Below are 10,966 nucleotides of genomic sequence, written 5' to 3'. Positions count from 1 at the left end.
CCCAGCATCTGGCCACTTCCTCTCTTCCTCTCCCTCTCAGACCCCCTCTCAGAGTCTGCCTGGTCTCCTTCACAATAATGCAGGATGATACCACCCACATCCTGGCTCCTTTGAAAATCTGACTTACTCTCAGACTTTGTTTCAGTTGTGGGACACTGACTATGAGGTGCCCCCTGAGAACCAGCTTCAGGCCATTTCCCGTTGCCTGGATTGATGCTCGTTAGGAGCAAATCCAGTTAATGAGTCCTTGAGTTGACTGAGGGGGATAAACTGCATCCCCACTTCCTGTGATTTTCTTATCTGTCCAAGGGCAAGAGCTATGTGGGGAATAAGGAGCTGCTAGGGAGTTAGAAGTCAGATGTGATAGGTAAAGAAGTGATAGAGGTGAATAACAGCATGGAGTTGGGGAAACTAGGCGGAAGGATTTGACTGTCCTTGAATTGTCTACAGGTCACCTTCTCTTTTGGTAACAGTTTACAACTCAGTGTCTAGCCTAGAGTCCCTCAGACTCAGCACTACTGACATATTGCACAGGATAATCCTTTGTTGTGGGGGTTGTCCTGTGAAGACAGGATGTTTAGCAGCACCCCTGGTCTCCATCTACTACATGCAGTAGCACTGCCCACTCTCCAGTCATGATAATCAAAAATATCTCCAGATATTGCCAAATTACCTTTCTTGAGAGCCAGCTTCTCCTTTATTCTTTCTATCTGACCTTGACCAACCTCAGGGGTTTTGGTGGGGCCACAGCACCTCCTAGTGGTCAGCAAGGCACAGTTCCCATACCTCAGCCCACTGGGCCAGGCTTCAGCCCATAATAAACCCAAGTCAGCAAGGACCTGGGTAAGGCCAGGAAACCAGGACTGCCACAGAGGTCTCTCTCTCTCTCTCTCTCTCTCTCTCTCTCTCTCTCTCTGTTTGGAAACACTAGCTGTCACTTCCTTGTGAAACCCCTTCAAAAATTGCCCCCACCCCACAGTCCCCAACATGGTTCATTTTTTTTTTTCAGTGAACACAAAGCAAGCACTAGAGATACAGCAGTGAACACCTCAGAAACCACTACCATCCTTGCTGGAACGTCTAGCATGCTTGATTTGTTGGTGGTCCTTGAATGGCTTCTTAGTGCAAAGCATGTATAAGACAATATGCTCACTCTCACAATGCTTATATTCTGATAAAAACTCAGAGATTCCCCTAGACTAGAAATATAAAATAGGTGACATATGGAGGTTAGGAGTATAATCAGTATTAACACAGTTAAATACTGTCCTTTGCATGGAGTCTCATTTCCTCATCAATAAAACAATGGGCTGACACACATAATTTCCTAGTCTCTGTCCAGTTTTAAAGTTGTATGACCCTAACCGGAAATATCCCTAGATGTTTCCTGGGCTAGAAAACTGGGCATCCAGTGTCCCAAGTATCTACCCCATTGTACCAGATAATTTATATGTGAAATTTTTCAAAAGAAGGGAGATAGGGGAGGTAGAGGGAGGGAGAGAGTGGGGAGATGGAGGGAGGAAGAAAATAGTAAAAAACATGGATAAGAGGCTACATAGAATACTAATTCTGCACATACGAAGACGTGACTATGGTTAATGAGTAGATTTCAGATGAATTATTTACTTCAGTGTTTTTTTGCAAATACTCTTGAAAAATCAGGTGCACATCATCCAACAAGATGCAGATGAAACCCCTGTAAAGAAACATGTGCCACATGGCATAGGGTTAGTTGTGCTGGTTGTCTTATATTTTCAACAGGAGAGGTAGAAAACAAAAAATTTTTGTTGCTTATTAAGAATTGTCCAAAGGATAGGATGAAATAAAGAAATGGATTCTCTGCCACTTTTTTTGCAGGGGAAGACTCTACAGAAGGAACGGAGGGCTGTCGCTGGGTGCTTGGGAAATGCCAGGGTTTGATCACTACACAAAAGTAAAAGAGGGAAGAAATATGCAATAAATTTAGCATGAGGATAACTTCATCCACAAAGAGGTGGGGAGTCCTACGACCTGTGGGGATGAGGCTCAAGAAGAACTGGAACAAAGGGGGAGTGGGCTGGATGATAGCAGGATGCATATTTTGGACATTGATCATATTTGGGGTTGTCCCGTATTTAAAATCCTGCTTATATTTGAACAATTCCCAAAAGTTTGGGTATTCATGAGAAAAGGGGTGTGTTTATGTGTTGGGATGTTTAAAAGTTGAATCTTCTTTCCATTCTAGAAGCAAGACCTCCATCATTGCCTTTGCTTTTGGTGACTTTAACAAGGACAGAGCTTTCTCCATCACTAGTCCCGGAGAACTCAGCAGGAAGACCAGGCTGTGTGGTCTGGGATAAGGGCAGCGAATGAAAATCTCTTGTGTCTAATTCTGTCAAATTTAGTTACCTGGACACAGAGTTCCATGAAGGTTAAAGTTACATCTGACTCAGTCTCACTCTTCACTGGTGCTCAGAACTGGTTTCTAGGGTCTGCTAGGGGACAAGGGCCATGACTCCCCTTCCATTCTGCCCTACTGGCTCTTAGTTACTGGTGGCTCTGACCTTGAAAAAGTCCCCTTTCTTTCTGATAAAAATACAAAGTCAACATACGCATTGACCCTTTTTTAAAAAATATATATTTTATTGAATTTTTTTAGAGAGAGAGGAGGGGAAAGGAATAGAGAGATGGAAACATCAATGAGAAACATCATCGATCAGCTGCCTCCTGCACATGCCTCTTAGGGGATTGAGCCTGCAACTCAGGCATGTGCCCTGACTGAGAATCAAACCAGTGACCTCTTGGTTCCTGGCTCAATGCTCTACCACTGAGCTGCACCAGCTGGGCACACATTGACTCTTGAGGTCATATGCCTGTAGGTGGACCAATGGCCATCAGTTTTCCAAATGAAAATTCAGATCAAAACCAGATGGGACAGCCTGCTCCTATAGGTCATTCACCTTCATAAATCATCAGTTCATGCTATTGGCCTGTTTAGCTATTGAAATTTCATTTAGCCACTCAAAATATTTATGCTTACTATTTCTATTATTATATGGATTATAAATATTTCATCTTCAAGTCATTTGAAAGTAATATGAGTAACAATTAACAATAATTAAATGCAATACTGTGGTGTGCTGGCATTATTTATTAACTTTCAAATGTTATTATGTGTCACCTTATTTTTATTATTTGGAAGAAGCTGCAGATGTTTTGTGGAGTGAGGGAGGTCCAGGGGGACCCTGAATTCCCAATCTTTGAGCTAAAGTTGGTCACATAAAATATTCAATATTGACTTTAGAAGTGTGAAGTGTGTTTTCCTGCAGTTTCTAATGTTTATAATTTTTAACAGATGTTGAAAGTTGTTCATAATACAGAAAGTTAAATAATTTCTATCTAAGTGTAGGCAAATGAATTGGTTGTCTTTAGGAGATTCCTGTGTTCCGTTCTAAGATGAATTACCAAACTAACTTTCACACAAGGACTAATCATTTTTCTGTTAAACTACTTGTGCGCTAGACTTTCACTTTCGGGCAGTTGGGTAGAATAGATAGATATTCTGAAACTTCCTTTTTCTACATACAGCGAGAGTTGACATAAAATATAATATTGTGGACTGCCATGATTTTTAAGAAATAAGGAAAATTCCAAAAGTTAAAAAAAAAACAAACAAACAAAAATCACCAGGAGCCTTGAGTGAAAAAAATGAGAAGCTCCTCTCAGATCTGGGATGCGGATGTCTGTCTTTTCTATCTCTAGGTGTTGTGGTATCAAGTGTTCTTGAGTCTGGTTAATTCTAGCTGCCTTGGGTCATTGGATTGGAGATAGAGTCCAGAAGGAAATATGCTGTTGGTATTTTGATAGAACCATTTCATCAGACCCAGAAGAGCTTCCTGTCATTTCCTGCTCCAGAACTCAGAAGACCACCCAGCAGAGGGACAAGAATAAAACTCTTCCTATACTCTGGAGTGAGGGACTTGGGGCTCTGGGGCTCCCCTGGCCTAGTAAATAGATATCCCTAAGTTATTGTGATCTCTGCAAGATCCCAACCAACCTCTGGCCTCTCAGTGCCTGAGTCCAGGAGCTCCCATCCCAGCAGGCTGGACCGAGCTGAGAGGAGGCAGACAGCATTTAGGTATAATTTTATGCATTGGTATGAACAGAATGCTGAGCCCCAACCCCAGTCCCAGCCTTCATGTTGTCTCAGGAATGTCCTCCACCTGCATCTGCCTGCGGGCTTCACTGTCCCCACCTCAAACCCCTCTTCCTTCTAACCCCTTGTAGGCTCCCAAGCAACTGGTCTGGAGGTGCAGGCTGGGGCAGAAACACCTGCAGATCAACACAGAGCAGAGCACTCTGTATTTAACCCCTCACATTCCAGCACTGACTCCCAGCCTCTGCCCACCCCATTCTCCTGTGTTGTAAACAAAACCAGACTTGCCCTTCACCCTCTCCTTCCAGGGAGTTTCCTCAACCTTAGCTCAGAGCTCCCTGTATCTCAGTAGAGTCATAGCTCCTCCTTGTGGCCAAAGAGAAGCCTTGTGCCAGGACCCAATTCTCCCACAGAGACAGTAATGCAGCACAGGTCTGAGAGAAGGACATGCAGTCAGAGGGCTGTAATTAGGCCCCAGCCCGCCCATCTCACAGTGAAATCATATTCCCCAGAGCATTTGCTTCCCGTGTTTGGGGTGAGACAGCGGCAAGCAGATCCAGCTCATACCTGTGACCAATCTTTCTTTGTGGCTGCTCAGCTCTGCAGATGACTACTGGAACCATGGATTACAGATGTGTGAGGGCCATGGGGAGAGGTGGCCAACTCCAGGGTGAGTGAGTGAAAAAAATATTATTTTATAGTTTGAGATATCCATTCCACAGGGACTATCTCCTTGCAAAGTATCACTGACAATCCTATCTAATAAAAGAGAAACATGGTAATTAGCCGTACATCCGCTACCCTTCCCATTGGCTAATCAGGGCGATATGCAAATTAAGTGCCAGCCAGATGGCGGCCGCCAGCCATGCACTGAAGCAAACAAGGAGGCTTGCTTGCTCCAGTGAGGGCGAACTCCAACGTTCCCCGCCTGACTTGCCGGCCTCTCAGCTGCAACTCTAAGCAACTATGTTGCAAATATAGAAGCTAAACAAAACCCCAGAAACCTGCTTTAGTTAGCCAGGCTTCAGCCAGACGGACCGCAACATTGTATCAAATACAGAAGGTAAACAAAGGCCAGAAACCTGCTTTCAGCAGCCGAGGCCTCAGAGCTAAAGCTGGCCCAGAATAAAAAAAAAGAAAAGAAAAAAAGGAGCAGTTGGGAGCTTCAGTCACCCGCCAGCCTGAAAACGGCCCTCAGCCCTTCAGCCAGACTGGCCAGGCACCCCAGTGGGGACCCCAAACTGATCCAGGACACCCTTCAGGGCAAACCAGCCAGCCCCCACCCATGAACCAGGCCTCTATTCTATATAGTAAAAGGGTAATATGCCTCCCGGCACCGGGATCAGCATGACAGGGGGCAGTGCCCAAACCCCCTGCTCTCCCTGCGGCTCTGAGTGTGACAGGGGGCGGGGCCACTACCTCCCTATCCGCCCTGCTCTGTTCATGACAGGGGAAGGCGCCCCAACCCCCTGATCAGCCCTGCTCTGTGGGTGATAGAGGGCGGTGCCCCAACTCCCCTATTGGCCCTACTCTGTGCATGACAGGGGGCAGCACCCCAACCCCCTGATCGGCCCTGCTCTGTGCGTGACAGGGGGTGGCGCCGCAACTTCCCTATCAACCCTGCCTTGAGTGTGACAGGGGGCGGTGCCCCAACCCCACAATCAGCTATACCCTGAGCATGACTAGGGGTCGAATCACAACCTCCCGATCCGCCCTGCTCTGTGCATGACAGGGGGCAGCGCCCCAACTCCCCAATCGGCCCTGCTCTGAGCCCACCAGGGGCTGCACCTAGGGATTGGGCCTGCCCTCTGCCACCTGGGAGCAGGCTTAAGCCAGCAGGTCATTATCTCCTGAGGGGTCCCAGACTGAGAGAGGGCACAGGTGGGGCTGAAGGACTACCCCCCCCCCAAACCCCGAGTGCACAAATTTTTGTGCACCGCACCTCTAGTAATTAAATAAAAACTATAATGGCTCTTAAAACCCTGTAGCTAATCTACATACAGTCCCATGCGTAGAAGGACCCCACACTTGCTTCAATGCTCTGCCGTCATTATCTTCAAAGTATTACTATTTAGACCACGGACTCTGCCAGTTGTGTAGCAGGTCTCAAGTACATGAATTTTAGTTTCAAATCCGTGGTCACCTCCCAGGGTGCTGATTTCCCTTTAGCACAACCACATCCAGGCCTAGGAGAAGAGGACACAGAGTTTAAAATCAGAACTGGAGGAGGAGCCTGATGTTGGAAGCACAGCAACAAGCCTTGAATTGGGGCCTGGCCAGCCCAAAAATGGGCTCCATGTTCATCCCCAGGACTTCTCTGGTCCTGGACACAGAAGGACACACAGCACAGAATAGTGGCTCCCACACAAGCCCAGAACACAAAGGGGGATTTTCCAGCTCAAGGTTCCTGTTTTGTGGGTTAGACACTGAGGTCAAGGTGAAGGGAACCCTCTTCCCAATGTAAAATGATCTCTTCATGAAATCACTTTCCCCGTGGACCTCAGCACCAGCTCACAATGTGTGACCATGACCCAGGCTAACTGTGCATCTGATGGGAACTCAAAAGCATTTCCTTAGATATGATGACTTTTTGTCAATTATCATTACAAAGTAATTGGAATGAATGGGTGCATGAGACAAGAAATGAGTGAAAATCAGGAAATACAGTTTATAAAAATAGCTGTACCAGCTGGAAAGACCTTTTGAGGGTCATTCTATCAAACCATCTAGCCCCAGGTAGATTTATTGCTGACGTGGATCAGGTGTCTTTGTCCATAATGCTCTCCAGGAGTACCTCATGCTCTTAAGTACTTAGCTATGCACTAATGAGGGTTTGTTTTAATAGGTAGAGATGATAAATGTATATTAAAAAGATGCCTAAGCAAAATGAATCTTTACAGATAGAAATCATGTCATTGGTTGTCAGTGATGGATTGAGGCATTGTAAAGGGGCATGAGGAGAACTCTCTAAGTGATGAAAATGTTCTCTAGCTTTATGAGGAAGTGTTAAAGGCATTTATATCTATAGTAGAGGCTTGGCACATGAAATTTATGCAAGAGTAGGCCTTCCTTCCCCTGGCTGCTGGCACTGGCTTTCCTCCGGCTCCTGGGATCTGGGCTTCCCTCAAGCCCTGGCTTCCTCTTGAAGGATGTCTGGTCTCATTAGCATATTATGCTTTTATTATTATAGATATCTGGTGTCCCCCAAAATGTATACAGACCTTAACAGCTGATAGCCCAATTCATCTTTCTTTCTTTCAGATTTAACCCAATGGAATTAATAATTATTCAAAGTGATGTGTACATTTTTAGGACACCCTGTATATTACTCAAAAGTCATTGCTCTCTCCACCTAAAGTCTGTAATATTTATTGTATATAATTCACATCAGTAATAGTTATTTAAATGACTAAGGACAGATGTATGTCACATGCTCTAGTGAATGTCATCTAATGGATCATCGGGCATAAATATTTCCATATTGTGACTTCTAAAATCCTGAACTATAGGGTTTCTACACAAAGTGTGTCTGTATCTACTTTGCACATAAGATATGGTAGGAAAAACTGTCAGAGAGTAAAAAGGGACTCAAGATCCAGACTCCAATTATGTCCTATTTTAACCTTAGTGTGTCTTTATACAACCCTGGGAGATGGTCTGATGGTTAATTTAATGTGTCAGTGGGACTGGACCATGAGGTGCACAGATATTTGGTCAAACATTGTTCTGGGTGTTTCTGTGAGGGTGTTTTTGGATGAGATTCACATTTAAATCAGTAGACTTTACAACTTAAACCTTAAAACTCTCAAAGGCAAAAAAAAACCCAGAAATTTTTATTTTCTGTTTTATGTGATACAATTCCTTGTACAAAATATAGGAGCAGAAATTATTGAACTAAAAGAACAAAGGAAGGAGTAACAGTTATTCTTCATCCTTCCCATTGTGGCCACTGTGTCCCATGCAGGAAGACTGTTCTCATGGCAAATATCTCATTCCCTTTGTGCTGCAGCTTGGAAAACACATCTGGAAAGCTTTCTGCTCACACAGCCCCCATGAAAGATGTCAAACAGCCTTGGTGGGGTGGGGGTGTGGCTACAGTGTAGAAAATAGTGCCTTTCTTTGTTGTGACAATGAAGGGTCAATGGATATGTGTTGCCTTGAAGTCAAATGTTCCTGAAGCTGCCAGGGGAGAGGTTACAACAAGCACAGATGATGTGAGATCTTCCCAGGCCTATAATCTGGACCTGGAAAAGGGAAGCCAGATGTGGGACAGTGCCGGGGGCTGGGGGACAACCACGGGAGTTGAGGAACAGACTTGAGTTTGATTTCTTGCTCTGCTGGTTATGAAATATGAGACCTGGGAATGTCTCATATTCTCTACCATCAGATAGAGAAACGGGTAAAGAAGTACTTCTGTGGCATGATATCTGTGAGCATAAATACACATCACATCTGTAAGCAGCAGCAGGATGTTTGGGAGAGGCAGTCTGCTCTGCTCTGGCCTGCGCCTGTGTGGCTGGCAGCTGCCACCCTCGCGATCACTTCCTGAGCTGGGGAGGAACCTTTTTGTACAGCAGGCTGCCTAGCATGCAGGGCTGTGTCTTTGCTGCTGGCACAGAGATACAGGGCCGAGTCCGAGAGTTCCAGCGAGCTCATGGTCAGCTCAGAGCGATGGTCATTGAACTGTTGCACTGAGAATCGGTCAGGGATGTTTCCTTTTGTTCTCTCCTGCCTTCTGTAATACTCAGTGAGGAACTGGGGGCCCTGGTCCTGGGCTTGTTGGTACCAGTACACGGAGAGGTGCCCAGAGATGTAGGAACATTTCAGTGTCACTTGCTGTTTTCTTGCTTTGATCAGGTATTTTGGGGTCTGCGTGACTCCAGAATCCACTGGGCCTGTTGGGAAGGAGACAGAGGGAGCTCAGGGCAGGGCACAGGGAAGCCTCCCACTGCCGCCACCACCAGCAGGCTTGTATTTCAGGGATGGCAAACCCATATCAGAGGCTCACACACAGTGCCCAGAGCTCACCTGCTCCCAGGAGACAAAGGATAACACAGCAGAGAAGTCTAGAGACCATGGCAGCATCCCAAGACATCTCCTAGCTCAGGGAGGAGCTCCAGGGGTGAGCCCTCTAAAGTTCTCTACCTCTCAGTCCCTGATAGGAGCATTTGTCTATGACATCACTGCTCTGATGTCTTCCCTGCTCTGTGTGACTCTCCATGTGGGCCGCCTCTTGGCCCTCTGTACCCCTTGGTCCCAGGGGCAGCTACTCTATTCACCATTCCCTGTCCTGCACAGCCCCTCTGCAAAGGGTGGCTGCAGGTAGAGCTGTGCCCACATGCCTACAACTTACCTTATTCTCCTTTACCTACCCCGGCCTCACCTTAATTTCCCAGCCCTTGTCACCCCAGCCCCTACATCCCCCCTTCCCCTGGGAGGGGAAGACTGCCTGCTTGGTTCATACTGAGGCTCAAGCACCTGTGCACTTGCTGGGCAGTGAGGAGTCTGTGTGAATTCCACAGGCCCCATGGCCCACAGGCATTTACCTGTTTGATGACCTCAAACTGCTCCCCCAATGCAGGCATGTAGCCCCAAAGTTCCCTTAAACTGTCTTCTCCTGGGCCACTCCTTCAACCCCTCCCAGGTAGCTTGCAGTACTGTGGGTCCACAGCGCCTCCCAGTGGCTGACTATCCACAGTCTCATGCATTCACATCCTTCTCTATTAAGGGCAGAAATTCCCTTACCTCTAGTGTGCCCTCCCCTCCCACTCCCTGATTCCACTGTTTTCCCAGCCTGGCTGATTTAGGGTTGATCTTCAAATCCACCCTTTGTTTTGGAGGCAAAAGTTTGTATGAACCAACATTTCAATTAAGAAGAAAATAATTGCTGTAATCGGTATGCAAAAATGGGAGAGACAGCCGGAATCATACAGGTCATAAAGCCGAACAGTGGATCCAGCCTGGAAACACTCTGTTTCCTAGCTCCTCCTATTAATCAGGTCCCTATATTTCCAAATTTGTATTTAAAGTAATTATTGCCACACTTTAGATAGCACATTTGCATAAAGAAGGTTTATATAGTTTACCTATTTAAAACATCTTGAAATAAATAGCCCTACTGTGAGTCCACAGCGCCTCCCAGTGAGCTCTAGGTAAGGTAGACCCAGTAGACCTACCTAGGCTGTCATGGGCTGTCATTACCTAGAATCCCCTACAAGCCCTACTCAGTGACAGAAGCCCTACTCAGTGACAGGGCACCTCTAATAAATACCCACCGGAGAGAAACTTGTTTCCATTTGTTGTGTTTACACACACACACACACACACACACACACACACACACACATCCTCTAAGTGACAAGTATACCAAGGTCTTATTACTGAGTACAGCAATTTTTACATCAGTTTTTCAGGCTCATTTATGAGAAATATCTTTCATGATGGCAAGAGATGTCTCTAAAGGTGCAGTGGGCTGTAAGGGCAAACACATTTTTTCAGTAAACTTTTCAAATTTACTCAGTCATTAAGTTTGAAACTCAGTCATAGAGAATTATTTGTGAGGCTGATTCTCAGCTATGAGTGTATTCAGTGGTGCAAAACTAATGGAAAGAGCTACTCATTTCTGTCTGAAACTTCTCCAGCTGACTGATCTCCACCCCGCAGCCCATGGTACCCCAGTTGCCACCTCCTAGGACACCTTTTACCTTCCAATGTCAATGTGGGGCCACCTCTTAGCCCTCACCAGAAAACATTTTGCTGGTTCGGTAAGCTTTAGGCTTTATGAACTCTCTGAAGCCAAACCTCACGCCCACATTTATGTCCTCCATGGAC

At 46.0% G+C, this 10,966-nt stretch overlaps 1 gene segment (V, D, J or C); it reads right to left on the bottom strand.

Moving 5' to 3' along the window:
* Positions 1-8,581: 8,581 nt before the first annotated feature.
* Positions 8,582-9,236, bottom strand: LOC111827181. The segment is given in 2 exon segments: positions 8,582-9,030; positions 9,164-9,236. Coding segments are annotated over 2 exon segments (516 nt in total).
* Positions 9,237-10,966: the final 1,730 nt, after the last annotated feature.

Source organism: Myotis lucifugus, unplaced genomic scaffold (genome assembly GCF_000147115.1).
Source record: "Myotis lucifugus unplaced genomic scaffold, Myoluc2.0 scaffold_141, whole genome shotgun sequence".
Lineage (NCBI taxonomy): Eukaryota > Metazoa > Chordata > Mammalia > Chiroptera > Vespertilionidae > Myotis > Myotis lucifugus.
The sequence above is the reverse complement of the archived record's forward strand: the minus strand, read 5'-3'. Positions and strand labels throughout refer to the sequence as shown.